The sequence below is a fragment of the Coccidioides posadasii genome, chromosome 2, assembly GCF_018416015.2.
Source record: "Coccidioides posadasii str. Silveira chromosome 2, complete sequence".
Taxonomy (NCBI): domain Eukaryota; kingdom Fungi; phylum Ascomycota; class Eurotiomycetes; order Onygenales; family Onygenaceae; genus Coccidioides; species Coccidioides posadasii.
In genome coordinates this window covers 5,622,093-5,639,188 of record NC_089408.1, presented here as the reverse complement: position 1 = coordinate 5,639,188, position 17,096 = coordinate 5,622,093, and the positions used below count along the sequence as shown (strand labels likewise).

Genomic DNA, 17,096 nt, shown 5'->3' with positions numbered 1-17,096 from the left:
CTTTTAGCTTCTAATACCCTTCATAAAGCCCTCATATGTCAATGAGAACAATATCAGAACCGGCATGTCTTGAAAGTGCACCAATCCGTCGCTTGCGCTGGCTCTCGGAGGACAAGCAAACCTAATGTTTCCTATCTCCCCTACGAAAGCTTTGGATAAACAGTCCTGGCAACAACGAGGAATACACATGATTAATATGATTCATCTTTCTGACTTTGCCAATATCAATTGTTCGTGTTTTCCTAAGCAGCAAGGATTGCGGACCAATCCTCCTTCTTCATCCACTCCTCCAAAGTCGTCATTGGACACTCGATACCAGCCTTGAAAAAAAGCAGAGCAAGTCAGCTACCTGTTTCCATCCACAAACGCAGTCTCCATATGGCAGCAAAATGTACTCACGGCTCGAAGATCCTCCGCCTTCAACAATGTCTGATCACCACCATCGTATCCTGGATCGGACGAATATGCAAACATATCAGCAACCTCCCTTCCAAACTCTTTGTCTGGAGCAGCCTCTATGACTTGTTCAATAGTGGCTTGTTCATAGCTCGCAGGGAGGCCGTTGACTAGGCTCCATGTGCGCATGTATTCGCTCCAGCTGCAGATCGACCCAGCCGCCAAGTAACTCTTTCCGGCAGGCATCTTGGATACAGCATAGACGAAGTTGCCGAGATCTTCATTAACAGCGAGATGAGGTACTGGCATATTGGGAGATGTGGGGAAGTACATCCTAAAGCTCCCATCAGACATCTTAAAACGATAATTTCCATCCAGTCAGCGAAACGGGCCGAATATTATCATAACTTGGAGAATGTTTGGAGGCTGAACCTTTTTGAGATATGATTCGGGGGCGAGCTTATAGCTAGACGTGAAATATCCCGTCTGCACGCATGACATCTTCTTCGCGAGATCCGGATACTTCTCATTCACGTAATATGGGAAAATATCCGCTTTAGCATCAAAGTGATACAGCTCATTGAACTTCCCTTTGCTACACTTTCCCCCATGGCTCAACGTCGAGACAATGAAGCCATTTTCATCTAAACTATCAACCGTCGCAGCAGCAGCATCCGCGATATTCTTGCCTTGCCCATACTCGACGTCATAGGCGTATTTACGACAGGAAATCCCCTTTTCGGCAGCACGTTGGCGACAGTCAGGTCGGAAGAAGGGTTCCCAGTAATTCGTTACACTAAAGATGACGTTTGCGCCGGCGAATGCGGGAATAAGCGTGCTCGCATCGTCCAAGTTTGCTTTGACAATTTCGACCCCCTGGGAGGCCAACTTTTGGGCAGCGGGTGAATCAGGGTTACGGGTAAGCCCGCGAACCCGGTAGTTTGGATCCTTGGAGAATCTTTCGGCGACGGACCCGCCTTGGTTTCCAGTGACACCGACCACGCAGATAAGTTTCGCCATTTTGCGTTCAACCCCAGACTAAAGTTGATATCAGAAGGTTTCCAGAAAGAAAAAAGAAAAGGTGTGTGCTTCGTCAAACTTGAAACACTCACAGAAGAACAGTGAAAGAATGACTTTTTGCTGGAAGGTGAGGGGAGCCCAAGATAGTTATTAAATGCTTCTCTAGCGCAAATTTGACGGGTGTGATGAGCCCGGCCAATTGCGAGTAGTTAGTTGGTTACTGAGTTAACTAGAAGCTCGCTTGCTTTTATCTCGTCGGCAATTAATGCCTGAGACGATGCCCGCCGAGGGCGGTGGATTCACTCCTTTCCATCCAGAGAATGATTAAACCTTCACTGTGATGAGACCGAGGGTGCATGAGGGAGAAAGAGTGGACACCGTTGTTCTTGGCTCCATGAGGTCGCAAACTCGCGGGGGTTTATGGGTTCATGGAGAGTGCCCTTCTTACCAGTGGGAAAAACTTCCAAGATCCCGATCCAGCCGCACAAAGCGGGAGCTGCTCTGAAGAACGGCACCCATAATGTGGCCCACGTGGGGTGAGCATGGTCACGGCACGCTAATCCAGGCGATCCGATCCCCGACTCGCCCTAGGACTGCGAGGAACCAAAAGAGTCACCAGCAATACTCCATACTTCTTGGTTAGTTAACTGAACTAGCCACCGGAACAGCTGCTTAGAGTTTCTGAAGCCAGTCAATGTCGAAGAAACAATGGCGCCTATCCTAAAATATACTAACTAGTTACTAACTAACATAATCCACAAGCAAGCGAAAGATAATTTTTTCAACTTCCTCAACCATCCACTTCAATGCGTCAGAATGCCATCAATTTGCAATAAAAATGCAAGATCCTCTATAGAAATAGAGGGCAGGATTGAACTTGCTATTTCTACTCTTAAAAAGCAAGAAATTAGCTCAATTGCTGAAGCTGCACAGCTATTTAATATGCCTTATACTATCTTATATCATTGAGTAAAAGGAAGATGTGCATGAATCAGTCTATATGCAAATTCAACTAAATTAACTGAGCCTGAAGAGAATCAGCTAGTTCAATGAATCCTAAATCTAGTTAAACAAGGAATTCCCCTCTGACTGGCATTTGTTGAGAATATGACCAATCATCTTCTTGCCATGTGAGATTCTACCTCTCCTTCTCCCTGTGTTGGCCAGAACTGAATGTCAAATCTGATTAAACACTGTACAAAGCTCAAATGCTGCTATTTCAGACACTATAATCACAAGCAAGCAAAATGTGAAGATAGAAAGATTATTCAGAATTAGTTTAAAACTCTGAAGAATATAATTACTGAGCATAGAATCCCAATAGAAGATATCTATAACTTTAATAAGACTGGATTTGCAATAAGCCTCTGCACAACTATCAAGATTATTACTAGTACTAAGTACTATAGTCAAGCAAAGCTTCTACAGTCTGAAAATCAAGAATGAATTACAGTAATTAAATCAGTCAATGTCTCAGACTGGGTCTTGCCTCCATACATCATTCTTAAGAGACAAAATCTACAGAAAGACTGGTTTGACAGAGTTTTAGCTAGCTGGAGACTTGATATTAGTTCTAATGACTGAACCACAGATAAGATAGAAATCAAATGACTAACTAGGCTATTTATTCCTGCTGCAAATCTACAGAGAATTGACACTTATATACTTCTTATTCTGAATAGACACAACAGTTATCTTACCCCAGAATTTAATCATATCTGCAAGAAAAATAAGATTATTTCTCTGTGCATGCCAGCACATTCATCTTATCTCTTGCAGTTTCTTGATGTGAGTATTTTTGCAGTTTTGAAGTGGGCATATGACAGTCTAGTTGAACAGCAAATGTGACTTGGAATCAATACTATTAAGAAGATAAATTTTCTGAATACTTATTCTACAGCACATACAGAGGTCTTTAAGACTCAGAATATTTAAAGTGACTTCATGGCTACTGAAATAGCCTTATTTGACCCAGATTAGGTTCTTCAGCAGCTGGATATTCAACTCTGAATCTCTACTTCCCCAGCTAGTGTGAGGATCGTACGTGTGGATCAGCGTGACAATGAATCTCTAGAAGGAATATATGTGGAAAAAGAGTACGCGAGGTAAAAGGTCTGTATTCTGGCAACTATGTACGACTTGTAAACAAGATTGCCACTGGGTCCCAGCAAGGGGTTCGCGCAGTGACGGCCTTTTATGTGTGCTCGCGAGCACGTGACTTAGTGCCTCGCGAGGACACATGCAGCTCCCAGCAGCTCGCGAGCTGAGGCCTCTGGCCCTCACGGGTGCTGTTCGTCCATGTAAGGGGTTCGCGGCGAATCCTTACAGCTAGCTAATCTAGCAACTTAGTGTCATTCTGGATTCTACAAACATCTCACAACCCCCAGCAATTGCATAGGCAGGCAGATAAGATCAAGAATCTTATGAAGCAGGGGCTTGAGAGCTCACTCCAGGGTTTAGTAGAAGAATTTGATCAAATTATCAAGACCTGTAAATATGGAATAATCAACACCACTATTATGAAGAAGTAATATCAGGATATATTTACTGCAAATGAGAAAGAGAAGCAAAAACATACAAGATCTAAGCACTGAATTCAATATGAAGAAGATCTAACTAGAGAAGAGATTGCTGAGCTTGTTATTCCATCTGCTCAACCTGTTGAACAGTCAGTTGCTCAACTCTCTAAGCCTGCAGTCTCAGACCCTGCATCATATTCACAGACACCACTAAGATGTATGAACTGCCATATTTTAGGTCATACAAGAAGAAGCTGCTGCAGTCCTATTGCAATGTAATTTAATCTATTTAGGAGTTGTTGAGTCTAGATATTTTGGGTTAAATTCTAGTTAGTTGAGATGCCTTAATTTAATCTTTCGCTCGCTTGCGGATTTCGCTTGCTTGTGGATTACGTTAGCCGACAATGATGACATAATACTGTTATTCCAACCTGATCTCGTCGGTGAGATGGAGTGCTTGCTGCAAAGAAGGGTGGTATGGGCCTACAATCTGTGCCATGAAATTGGGCGATTAACTCGTGGATCATCGCCAGTCGTGCGAGGTTGACGCCTCCATGGCTTGCGGCCCACGGAGTCGGTCTCCTTTGCCGGAGTCTTTCAACGCCAGAGTACTTCTTACCCGGTACGAAGAGGAGGAATATGAAAGGTGTCGGCAAGGTGGAATGAAGAGGATTCTTTCGTTGTGCCAATGATTGCTCCGGCCCACTGTCAGTTTGTCTTCCTGCTTTCGTCCTCCAGCCACTCCTCCCAAGTGAAATGCCAGATGCCCACAATCCGTGAGCGGTCAAGCTTTGAACCTCAAACCACATCTCAATTCCGACCTGAGCAATTCATGCGCAATTTATGCTCTCTTAGTGCTCCCTGGGTTGGCCTTATGCACGGTGAGATTGAAGCACTTCAAAATGCATGGGATCAACTCTATGGGGAAAACCAAGATGAATGGATGTCTCAGAGACGAACCCTATGTTGTGTCGCCTCCAAGATGTCGAACTTGATATTGCGTTTGTGCAATGGTAAAAAATGCAGCGGATCGAAGAGAGAAACCATGCCTCTCCCGTCGTGATCAAGGATGTGTATGGCCATATTAAAGCTTTCTACCGTGGACTCCATGGAAAGTTGCTAGAAGCTCCATTGAAATTCTCTGCGAAGGGGGATACGTCTTCGAACCATTCAAGATGTCGGGCTATATTTCCCAAGCCGAACTTCATTAACCTAAAAGCAACAGCTGAAGTGATCAAAATCAGGGCAAGACATTGCCTCGATGGCGTTTCAGTGTGAGCTTAATTCCCATAATATCCTTAACGCAGCTCTTGGTATCTTACCAGGAGATGCATATGCATTGATAATGCTTGGAGACCACGGTCTCTTCGAGGATGACGAACGTGTTTTATGTGCAGCTGAGCGTTCGGAGGCAGTTTAAATGTTATCGTTTCCACCTCCAGACCCCTTCTAGAGTCTGCTTTGTGGAAGAGAACAGGCCTAATCAATTTCACACTGTCAGTCGTATCCGGATACGTGCTGCACTGCGGGAATATCAGCTTCGAAAAAGCGTGAAAAGGCTAAACCCCCGAAAGTACCACTATCGACCATGGTATCAAAGGCAAACGGGCTCGGTTAACCCAAGTATTCTCCGACAAAAGCCGCTCCGGCCGCATGTTGTGCTCTATTTCCGATTGACGATCAAGTCCTAGAAGATCAGCCCTTAGACTGTGGCTCAGGCGTATCTGCTGCACAGTCTCTTCCGAACTCGAGGATTGTTTTCAGTAAGGGCCATTGTGCACACTATCCGTGCCCAATGCAGGCAATGCCTCGATTTTTGAGGACCCAGCACAGCCCACTGATGTCTGTGAAATGGATGTGCTCAATTCGCGTATGTCGTCAATGTCGAACTTGGGCAACAGTACGAGAAGCTTCTTGAATTCTGCAATAGCCAGCGGACATCCTTCGGCTTGCGTTGTTCTGTGCCCCGATATGTGCAATGGTACTTGGCTCAGAGCACCCATCAGGTTCCGCCCAGACAACAGGATGTGCTCAAGTAGCCTGATATATGCGAGTCAATGTTCTTTGCATTATAACAGTATTGGGCCGCTGAACAAAAGTGTCAGATGGTGATGACTGAATGCTTTCTTTCAGCCTCCTCCCCAAACTTTCACGTGATTGCAACTGCTTACTAGATCTGTCATGGAAGCTCCCGCGACGCGTTCAACTCACTTTGTTCAGTCTTCTCGCTCTCTTCACAGTCACAGCGACACTCTGGCTGCTCCGGCTGGTTATCAGCTGGCAAGAGCGAGTGTGCCTGACTGCATAGCACTGTTGTGAATGCAATAGGAAGATGTGGTTTTAGCTGCTTGATTCCGAAAGAACGACCTCAGAAGCTATAAAACTGGGTGTTCTCCCCTCCTTGGACATACATCCTCTTCTTTTCTTCAGCTCCCTTTCGTACCCTGTTGTTATCATCCACTCATACTCCACCTTCTTTCCATCCTTCTATCTGCAGTTTAGGTAGAAAAGTTCGTGGCAATCATGGCTGCTGACAAGAAGACGATTGAAGAGTTTTGCCGCAGGAAGTACGACTACCTCATAGTTGGTGGGGGGACTGCAGGTCTTGTTCTCGCTTCAAGACTCTCCGAAGACCCCTTCGTCACCGTTGGCGTGCTCGAAGCAGGGGAGTTGCAGCTTGATGGTCCCACTCTCAGGAAGTCATCAGTCGGCTTTTACCCCATGGTAGAGGATCTAAACTATGACTGGGGGTTCCAAACTGAGCCCCAGGTTCGTCACTTTCCCTCTTCCATGTACGAGGACATATACTGATACATATCATCAGCGACATGCACACGGGATCGTCTATGACTTGCCTAGTGGCAAAATTCTAGGAGGTTCGAGTGTCACCAACCACAACTTATTCACTAGGGGATGTAAAACCGAGTACGACGACTGGGAGACTCTGGGAAACCCGGGTTGGAACTTGCAGGGCCTACTGCCTTATTTCTCAAAGGCTGAAGCTCAACAGCCCTCCAAGAATGGAAACCCTACTTTCGGGGATGCCCACGGTTCCAAAGAGAGTGAATTTGCGAAACAAGTTGTGACCTCCACTGCCAACGATATAGCGAAAGGTAATACCCTCTGGCACAATGCCTGGGCTGAACTGGGTATATCTGGTGGTCCGAAACAGCCCATGGAAACAATTGTGAGCTCCGTTGCAGGCACTCGAACCAGTTCCGTGGAGGCTTACTACCTCCCGGTCATGCATCGGGGCAATTTGCATGTCCTGACCACCGTGTTGGCGTCATCTGTGACATTCTCCACTAAAGAAGGAAGCAAGCTGATTGCCACTGGAGTTGAATTTCTCAATTTCGACGATAACTATCGATGCGAAGCTGCTCTGGAGGTGATTATCTGTAGTGGTGCCGTTATGTCTCCCGGGATCCTTGAACGGTCCGGCATCGGATCGAAGGACGTCCTTGATGAACATGGCATCAAAACGCTGATTCACAACTCTCGAGTTGGTGAGAATCTTCAAGACCACGCTTATACGTACTCTCTGCTGGAATTGGAGACCGAAGAGCATTCATTGGACAAGAATTTCGGTAAGCTTCAGATTGGAGAGACATCAGTGAAGGAATCCGATTCGTCTTCCGCTACCGGTTTGACTCTCTCGACATTCGTCACTTACGAGCATGCCGCAATGGGTCGCGTCCCACCGCCTCCTGAACTAATCCTGGATGCCATTCGTAGGACACCTTTGTTGCGAAAGCAATATGACCTCACCCTCAGACGCTTGCACGATCCCAATGTTGCATGCTTCCAGTACCAGTTTGTCCCTGGTTATGCCTCTAGTCTGCTCCCAGAGCCCACTCCGGATGACGCGAATAATTTCGTGGCAGTTTTGTATTCGATTTCAACGCCTTTCTCGCGTGGGGCGATTCATATTGAAAGTTCGGATCCGCGTGACTATCCCACAGTTGACCCCAGTTATCTTGAACACCCCCTTGATATGAGACTTCTTAGAGCAGCGACCCGCTTGTCTCTTGATTTAATCTGCACTGGTGCTTTGTCCAGCGTGACATATGATATTGTTGTTCCCTATCAACCAATGATAACAGAGCAAGACTATGACGAGCACGCTTGCGAGACATGTGAAAGTTACTTTCACCCTGTGGGTACATGTGCCATGATGCCTAGGGAAGATGGTGGAGTGGTTGATCCTAACTTGATTGTATACGGCACTGAGAATCTTCGTGTTGTGGATTCAAGTATCATCCCCTTACATATCTCTGGAGATATTGAGTGGACTGTTTATGCAATTGCTGAGAAAGCGGCGGATATGATTAAGGACCAGCGACACATGATTCAGAAAATTATCTAAGTGATGGCACAAAGAAAGGGGGGAGGGTCTCTTGCACACAAGCCATTAAGCATGGTTAAGGGGATGCAATCTGATTTCTGTTTTCGGGCTTGCAAGGATGAAAAACTAAAGGAAAAGTTTTAAATATGCTTCTTACCTGTACTTTACAAAATCAATCATTTTAATAATAGTTTCTATGCAGCCCTAGAAAGAAGTTCAAGCCATGCATTTGTTCTTAAGCATCCAGTTTGTTATCAAAGGGATTGAGCCTAGTAAACACGCCGAGCAATCTATCTTATCATGACTATCTAGTTTTCAACCCATTAAAACACCTGCAAACTCCCTATCCTACCATTGAAACAACCACCCCAAGCCACCCATCCGCATACCCTGCACACTTCACCACCTCCTCCACCGGCGCACTCATCGGCACTACAGCCCCATGCAGGACCGGCTTCGCCAGCATTGGCGTTCGCTTACTCGGAAACAAGCTCGGAAGCAAAGAGTTCAACGCGGTGCCGATCGTCTGGACCTGCGGCTGCATCTGTCTGGAGGCGCTGCTGATACTGGATGACGGGGATGCGGTGGGCTGTATGAGCGGTGGGATCGGGGACTGGATGACTTTCAGAGAAGGGGATGGGGAGTCTGGTGGAGCGGGGAGGAAGATACGGATGGGGATGTTGCGGAAGGGTGTGGGAGGGGTGGGGAGGAGGAGGGTGTTGTGGATGCGGTGGTAGGCGGGGAGGTTGTCTGGAGAGATAAGGATATGTTTTGGTTAGTCTTCCTTTTTTTTTTTTCTTTTTTTGGGCAAATCGGAATGGGTGAGTAGTTGTTGATAGGTTGGTAAGATCCTTTTTTCGAGGGAGATGAGTGGGGGAATATACAGGGAGCTTGTAGGGTGGGAGAGGGAGAGGGTTTACGTACGCTCTTCGACACTTTTCCATAATCCTGATGAGTCTTCTTTAGAGAGGGCCATGATGCGCTTCGCAGTCCCGTTCCGTAGACAATCAGCCTCCTTGACGCTATTTATAAAGGCATCGTGTAGAATTTTGCCCTCTGGATCAAGCCGGATGAGATCTTGCTCCGGCCAGTCGTGGAAATGGACCATCAGCCTCCACGGCAGGGCGTCACGCTTGAATTCGTGGTCGTGGCCGTGGTCGTCGTCCTTTTCCCCTTCTGCTCCGCTCTCTGATATGTTTTCACGCGTGCCGCCCCGAACATAGTGCTCACGCTCACTGCCAGGTGACGATAAGGACTTGGATGTAATAGGCTCTGCCCCAGCGTAAAGATCATACAGCAGACCAACTGGATAATGCCATTTAAGCGGAACACCCTCAAAGGAAAACCAGCCGTCATGGGCCTGAACGTCGGGGTCGATGAGAGAGGACGAGAAAAACGAAAATAGCCTGGGTAGAATAAAAGGAAGATATGAGAGTCGAGGAATGGATATCTGCGCGGAAATATTAGTATTTGCACCGTGAAGAACAAATATAATAAGCGGGGGGGGGAAGAGTATATATAATCCTCGCCGGAATGTAGTAAATAAATACGACAGCTGTATTATCGTACAATGTATGGATCGGATTGATCATATATCCTGCACTCCGACGGCGACAGAACTATTTGCAGCGGAATCCGGCCCTGCCAGACTCGCTGCTGGATGGCACTCGTCGAGGCTGACGATGCTGCCATCTCTGGAAATGAGATCCAGGAATAATCTTCGTTGCGGAGGTAAGGCTCTCAGTGTTTTTTACTCTTGAGGTACTCTCACTCTCTCCTGTATGTGGGTAATCTCGATTGGCGGATAGCTAGATGATCTACTTGACTTGTTAGCCTGATTGATAGAATAGCTGGGACTCGCTCACAAAATAAGTTCCTATTTCATCATTTCATCCCTTAGGATCGTGGTGGTTGTTGAGCTCCGAAGAAAGGTTAAATGCATTTCGGCCTGATAAGTTGGTTTGCCATGGCCGTTATCGAAACATTTAAACGTTGGCGCGACGCTACAAACACACTTTCTAGCAGCCGTGAAAGTGCCTTTTATGTCCTGTGGTAGCGCGCAACTGAGAAACTTTTGTTAAGGCTCTTCGAGCTATAAAAATTAAAATGGCATATCTCATTATACGCAAAATGCAGCCGATGTTGGCGTACAAAACTTGCAACCGCCAGACTTCAAGACTAACAGGGAATGTCATAAATTCTCTATTCTATACAAAAAAAGGGGGTGTAATCTTCGCCATCTAGCTCCTCTACAAAGCGTACAGAGACCCCGCTCATGCGCAGCATTATGTCCGCCCAATCCACCGCCCCCCCCCGTCCAAAGCGCAGGGTCAGTTGGCAAATTTCGCCTGTAGCCGAAATTACAAAACGTGTGGCGAGTTTAGAAGGGCTACATAACATCAAAGAGCAATCAGCAAATCTTCGTCCGCTCAATAGCAGTTATCGGAAACTCCAGAAACCATCACATTCGGATACGGGAAGGGGGATAAGTCACTCACGTTATCCTCTGGAGCAATATGTCTCTCCCAGTAGCTTCCGATGACGGGAATGTTCATCAAGATATCCTCCCGGACACGAGGGACGTCACCGAGGAAGAACACCGCGAAGATACCCGCTGCAACACCGAATCCGGAGGCAATTGAGCCGCTGTATCGGACACGCGCGGAACGGTTAGCATAGAGATGCTATCGCAATGCCGACGAGATGCTGGGGTATGTAGGGGGACGCGACAACGTTCCGATGGGAGTAAGAACTTACAACTTTGTGGCGTGGGCTAGGGTGAAACCCTTGAAGTGAAGGGGGATAGAGTATCTAGATATGGCAGATTAAGCCGTTAGCCCCGGGTTGCTCTCTTCATTCTCGTAGCCACACGGTCATATCGGCGCAAGGCAGTCTATTCCGGGGATTTTTTTTTTTTGGGGGGGGGGGGGGGGGGGGGGGGGGGGGGGAAGAAGGAAATAGCCGATGTAAGTCCTCCACACAGGCCACATCGATTCGAAAGCCAACGTATTTTGTCCTCTTCCGGTGCCCAAGCTCAATATACCCGTCCACACACTCTTCGCATCTGCTCAGGTTGATCTAACGCCCTCCCCCAATTGCCGCAGAACAAATCCAATCACACCACCCCGGACAATACCCCGCAACGCCACGCCAAGCAAGGTCACAAAAAGAGCAACGAGAAGAACGAAAGATCGAACTCACCTCGGCGCATACGGCGATCGATAGGTGCCGAAGGCTGGATTTCTGGTCGCTCTCGGAGATGCCTACGACGCCAGAAACACATCATAAGTATAGCCCCATAATTTTCCTTAAAGCCGAAAAAAAAGAAAAAAAAAAGAGTAAGGACGAGAAAACTCCGAATTGAGTCCCCCAAATCTTTCCGCAAAACCGCGGGTATCTTTTCCCCCAAAAAAACCATCCGACACAAAACCCCTTCCCAATACCAACAGCAGACTTGGAGAGAGAGAATCGAAAGAAAGACGGGGGGGAACAAGAAAGCAATCAACTTACCATTATTTCTTATGGGTATTCTAACACGACGCTCGATCCCGTTCTGCTTCGACGAAACGCAAGTTGGGAAAAGCGGAATCTCTCTCTCTCTCGCGGATTTCAACCTGGCGAAGATCAATTCGTTTCCGAAAGACCTGATTGGGCAATGGCGTTCTTGGCAGGAAATGTGATCATGTGACATATATCAAATTCCAGAGATCGAAAGTGTACGAGAGACAGAAGATGAAGAACAATCTTTCTTATCAATTTGGTACTTTTGAAAATATATATATATATATATATAGTTGTTAAAACAGTAGTAAGAAATTTGTCTTTTGATAAGGGGGTACTCATACGAAAAAAAAAGAAAAAAAAAAAAAGGTTTCACCAAAGATTTCACGCCCAACGCAGACAAGCTATAATAAAGCATAGAATAGAATCAAGCAAGCAAGCAGCAATTGTTTATCCCGCCCTCGAGTGAAGTGGCATTACAAAAAAAAAAAAAAAAAGGAGCAAAGGGACAATCAAGAATCATATACATCAAAACACAACATAAAACAACCCCTTCCTCCCTCCCTCTCATCTTTGTCCCCGCAGCACCCCCATCCACGCCTGTCTGCTTCCTTCAAAACCAAACCCCCCGCCCCGAACTCCTTGAGCAGAGACGGCCGGCGTATCCAGAAATTCAGGATGCAGGAAATGCCCAGCAATGGGAGCTAAAAAGAAACTGCTTTCGTATTTTCCAACAAAAAAAAATTGGAGGGGAGAATGGGAGGTTTGGTTTAACACAGGAAAGTAAAAGATGGATACATTTCCTTTCAATTTCTTTTCTTCTTTTCTTGCTTCTGTCTTTTCCTTCTCTCTCTCATCCAACATCTCTCACACATACGCGCATGTAACTTCACATCTCAACGTGTGTAGGAGACGAAGGGGAGAGTATAAGAGGGAAGGAGCATGCAAAAATTCTAGGATATTCCGCAAGGCCTTGCCACCAATATATGGTAAAAAGAGAAACAGAGACAAACCCAGAGGTTAAAATATGCTAGAAGCAAAAAATAAAATAAAATAAAATAAAATTAAAAAAAGAAACTACAAAAAAAAAAAAGGGACACAGGATAAAAATAGTAATAATACTTATAAAAAAATATCATATGCTGGTTTTTTAAGACGGCCGTGACAAGACATAAAAACTTGGTAATCTGCCATAAAATGGTATCTGAGGACCGGAATATAAAAAGACACTTAATAGTCCCTCAGCAATGAAAAACGAGAAGCGAGAGCAGAAAATAAGACTGTGGAAACAGCTTTTCTTTTGCCATTCGCAAGGGGACGAAACAAAAAAAACAGAAATATAAAATAAAATCAGCGAAACAAAACTCTATTGCAAAGGCGAAGAACGAGTGCCTGAGAAACCCAGTAGATAGAAAAAAAACAAAAACCACCCTCCCGGTAGATAAATGTATGTATACGAGAGAAAAGCCACAAAGAAACGATGAGAAAAGTTTTGAACGACATGCACCCAACACATGAAATATGCCCCGAGTCTATAAAAATGCTGGTGTCCGAATTTTGCCTTTGGGAGATATGCAGTCGACTCGCGCCCTGCGCACGTTCGACCGGGATAAAAAGTGGGAAAGATTTTAAGCCGTTTTGCAACAAGGATTTGAAGATGCGGGCGGTGAAATAGAAACGACAAGGAAAACATTTCAGACAGAACTTGGGTACAGATCACCAAATCAATTGGAGCATATTTCGTAGCGTGATAGGATGGGGCCCAGTCGCCGTTAGGCCGCGGCTGGAATTGTGATAAAACCGCCACGGTGCTGCCGAGAAAGGGGCTTGCTCTGATTTTGGCTTTCGCGCCGCTAAGTATCGAACGGATCAGGATCGCACACCGTAGAACTGTCGAGGCCCTTGGGCCAATTGACTCGAAACATTTTCCTGAATTCCCCCACGATTCTTTCTTCAGTAGGCATTACTGTATCGAAGAAAAGACCTTCCGACGAGCGGATCCGAGAACGCTCACCCAGAACGGTAGGCAAAACTCCAATACAACACGCATAACCGAAAACTTTTGAGAATCGCACACACGCATCTAACAGGCCACAAGCGAGAAACATATGGCTCCTGATAAATCCGCACAAAACGTTCGAATTTTTTGTTTTATATTAAAAAAAAATTCATATAAACCGGCCGTCAGAGATTCCTCGAGCTGCTATTCATTGCCGCGCCGCTTGAACGGTTCCTATACAGTGAAAAACCAAGAACGTCAACGAGACGATTCACATTTGCCTTTTTGCAGCGAAACTATGTCTCTTGAGATTTTGTTAAACCTTCGAGTGGGGTGGGGGGGAACCTGACGTACCATCGCCGCTTAGAGTCGTAGAAGCCAAATAGAGCCCATTCAGGCCACTATTTTCCTGATGTCCGCTCGTCGCCGTAGGGTAAAACTTTCGATCGTTATCCATCTGTGCTCGCATAGCATCGCTCACGGGAGCCATCGTGGAGGGGAATACGGGGTTCATATAGTTCTCGTGCGCACCCGGCTGCAGCATGGTCGACCAATCGATGTCGCCGGTATTGCTGCCGTGATTATTATTACCATTAGCGTTATGTGCCGCTGGAACAACATGTCGTTTGCTGTTGTCAGGCAGAGTAGTAGCAGCAGCAGTAGTAGGCGGTTTTGTAGAGTCGATCGGTGGAAGACCGACGTGGTTCAACTGGCCAGCTGTGTCAGTGCCCGGCTGCATCACCAAATGATTATGTTTGGGTTCAGCCATCCAGGGTGCTCTCGGATGCGCCTGGTTAGGATTGAACGCCGGATCAGCTGGACCGCGGTTCAATCCATTGGCCGAGGGCATCGGATAGCCAAGATGGTGATGATCCGCGAACCTGGGTTGCTGTGCGGGAGCCACTGCAACCCCATTCACGGCCCCTTCCCCAAACGTAGTACCGACAATACCATTAGGAGTCGAAAAGGAACTACTAACATCACCCTGGACGAGCTTTGGAACAACGCCCGCTGCTTGAGCTCTTTTCAGGTGCGCATGTGGATGCGACAAATGGCTAACTCCGGTTGGGTTCCCTCGTCGCAGGGAGCATTTCTGGAAGTGGCGTTTTAAAATATCGCTGCGAGAAAACGTATCCTTGCAAAGCACGCACATATAAGGGCGATCACCGGTGTCTATTACAAACGCAATTGAAGAAAGAAAAAGATCGTCAGACCCAGCGAATCCCAGGAATAGCAAAGAAAGGGTTGAAATAATAAATTAAATGACCGGGAAAAAAAAAAAAAAGGGCGAGCACTTACGGCGTAAGAGATGCCGCTTAAGGTGCTTCGCATGCAAGTAAGTCTTATTGCAGTGCGGACAGGGAAACTTCCCGTCTGCATCCTTGGCAGGGATGGTTGTTCCCTTGGTGCCATTCACACCGTTTGTAACCGCAGCGCGACCCGGTACACTCGGAAGAATACCTCTCCGGCCCTGGGTTCCTACCACTTGTGTCCTCGGAGGATCTTTTGGCATGTAGGGGCCAGAGGTGGGTGGCAGTCCTTCTGCGCCAGCCCATACGGGTTGCTTGTTCTCCCCGTTTGTAAACGGGGCCAACGGCACAGCGCCATACTCTGATCTTCTGTCACGCGGTGGCGCTGGCGCGATTGGTTGCGGGTATGCTTGGGTGGCTGTCGTGGGTGGGAGCATATGATGTGGCTGGAATTGCTGTGGATGTTGGTGGCCAAGAAAAGTTGACGGTGGCAAACTGTTGACGGGCGCATGCGTAGTCAACGGCGCCGACGATACCGCATAAACATCGGTGCCGGAGGTTGTCGGGTATCTAGGCATATCATTCCGGAAAGGCTGGAGATACGTATGCTGAATTGGCGACGGATTCTGATGGTGTTGCAATGGCGGCAACGTATGCGGTTGCGCCATCGCGTACGGCGAATGCATCTGATATTGGTGGAGATTCGACAATGGCGGAGGGGGCGGCGGACCTTGAGGGGGGATGCTAGCGGAGGGAGGTCTCGAGACTTGAGGTCGAAGATTGGGATCCATGACAGGCGAGAGAGGAAAGAATGAAAAGTATCGAACCGTTGCTCAGTTGGAACGTCCAAACCATTGATCGCCCAAGCTCTGCAAGTCCCACTTAGTGTCTGTAGTGACAGGAATCAACCGTCGGGGCGGGGTTGATGGACCTAGAAAGAAGGCTGGGGTTAGCTCATCGACCTCCGACGCGGGGTAGGTTATTTTCGTCTTGCACTGCGCGATCGAGAACAAAAAAAAAAAAAAAAAAAAAAAAAAAAGACACGATTGTACCAATTGCTGGGAAGATGTACGCACCTGAAACGACGAAAGTAAGGTTTGCGACTGGGGAATCCCGGTGTGCCTTAGCGAATGAGACACGACAAGGCGAGAAGCAGTTTCGTGGAGTCGAGCAAGGCAAGGTTGGTTGGTTGCTTGACTTTGCTACCGGGTTGCTAGGGCGTTGCTTGGACCTGCTAGAGATAAGAGCCGGAGCACTGGTGTTAGACTGACGACGAGATCCACCCCGGAAGGAACAGATGTGGAGGAGACGAGAGAGAGCGAAGGCGGGGATTGGCACAATTGAGGCAGAGGCGAGAGAGAGAGTGGGAGAGGGAGAGGGAGAGGAGCAGAGATGATAAGAGAAAGGAGAGTGGCGCTCCGTGGTACCGTACCCAAACTCCACAGCGAATGACGCGATGAGCTTTCTTTTTTCAGAGACGCCGGCAGGATCAGGGCGGAGTACAATAAGGGTGAGAGAGGGAAAAAATAAGCAAACGAAGAAAAATTTACCAAAAAAAAAAAAAAGGTGAAAACGATGGAGCAGCCAAGAGGGGCTGGAGAGGGGTAGAGGGTTCAGGAACGGCCAGGAACAAGAGAGTGGACTTAGGAGGGCTTCGTCAGGGTAAAAAAAAAAAAAAAAAAACGGACAATGTATTTATTTTTTTTTAATTTTTTTTTTTTTTGGCTTTTTTTGGGCGGGATGAGTGGGAACCCGCTTTTGCCTTTTTTTCTCCTTTTTTCCCTTCCGTCTTCCGGCTCCGTGGTTTGAGGTGAGGGTCGAAGGGAGGGGGCAAAAAGAGCGCGAGAGAGGCAGAGAGAGGCAGAGAGAGAGGGTGGGTTGGGTGTGAGCGCGCTGGAGGTGTGTGGGAAGGGGATCCGGAGCTCTGGAAATATCCACAGGTCGCGTGGTGGGTCTTTTCCTCGCCTAAACCACCCAACTTTCGAAAACAAAGCGAAAAAGGAGTGCGAGATGGGGGGAGCAGAACAACGGTAGTAGTTAAATAGCAGGCCACTGTGGCGGATCAC

At 47.2% G+C, this 17,096-nt stretch overlaps 5 protein-coding genes across 5 annotated transcripts; 1 reads left to right on the top strand and 4 right to left on the bottom strand.

Moving 5' to 3' along the window:
- Window positions 1-201: 201 nt before the first annotated feature.
- D8B26_004266 (uncharacterized protein) lies at window positions 202-1,894 on the bottom strand. Its single transcript, XM_003065076.2, has 4 exons — window positions 1,509-1,894; window positions 829-1,434; window positions 400-750; window positions 202-320 (listed from the first exon to the last, which is right to left on the bottom strand). The coding sequence occupies exons 2-4, from the start codon at window positions 1,414-1,416 to the stop codon at window positions 243-245; spliced, it is 1,017 nt and encodes a 338-aa protein (XP_003065122.1). The 5' UTR covers window positions 1,417-1,434; window positions 1,509-1,894; the 3' UTR covers window positions 202-242.
- Window positions 1,895-6,458: 4,564 nt separating this feature from the next.
- On the top strand, window positions 6,459-8,301 carry D8B26_004265 (uncharacterized protein; the record flags this gene model as incomplete). The annotated part of the gene is made up of 2 exons (XM_003065075.2): window positions 6,459-6,704; window positions 6,760-8,301. 2 exons carry the CDS (start codon window positions 6,459-6,461, stop codon window positions 8,299-8,301), a joined length of 1,788 nt encoding a protein of 595 aa, XP_003065121.2.
- Window positions 8,302-8,500: 199 nt separating this feature from the next.
- On the bottom strand, window positions 8,501-10,162 carry ATG5 (autophagy protein 5). Its single transcript, XM_003065074.2, has 4 exons — window positions 10,146-10,162; window positions 9,850-10,097; window positions 9,205-9,730; window positions 8,501-9,030 (listed from the first exon to the last, which is right to left on the bottom strand). Exons 2-4 carry the CDS (start codon window positions 9,970-9,972, stop codon window positions 8,624-8,626), a joined length of 1,056 nt encoding a protein of 351 aa, XP_003065120.1. The 5' UTR covers window positions 9,973-10,097; window positions 10,146-10,162; the 3' UTR covers window positions 8,501-8,623.
- A 498-nt stretch (window positions 10,163-10,660) lies between these two features.
- D8B26_004263 (uncharacterized protein) lies at window positions 10,661-11,793 on the bottom strand (the record flags this gene model as incomplete). The annotated part of the gene is made up of 5 exons (XM_066124433.1): window positions 10,661-10,669; window positions 10,779-10,926; window positions 11,038-11,091; window positions 11,482-11,543; window positions 11,791-11,793. 5 exons carry the CDS (start codon window positions 11,791-11,793, stop codon window positions 10,661-10,663), a joined length of 276 nt encoding a protein of 91 aa, XP_065980514.1.
- A 2,195-nt stretch (window positions 11,794-13,988) lies between these two features.
- Window positions 13,989-15,821, bottom strand: D8B26_004262 (uncharacterized protein; the record flags this gene model as incomplete). The annotated part of the gene is made up of 4 exons (XM_003065073.2): window positions 13,989-14,014; window positions 14,135-14,489; window positions 14,760-14,953; window positions 15,080-15,821. 4 exons carry the CDS (start codon window positions 15,819-15,821, stop codon window positions 13,989-13,991), a joined length of 1,317 nt encoding a protein of 438 aa, XP_003065119.2.
- Window positions 15,822-17,096: the final 1,275 nt, after the last annotated feature.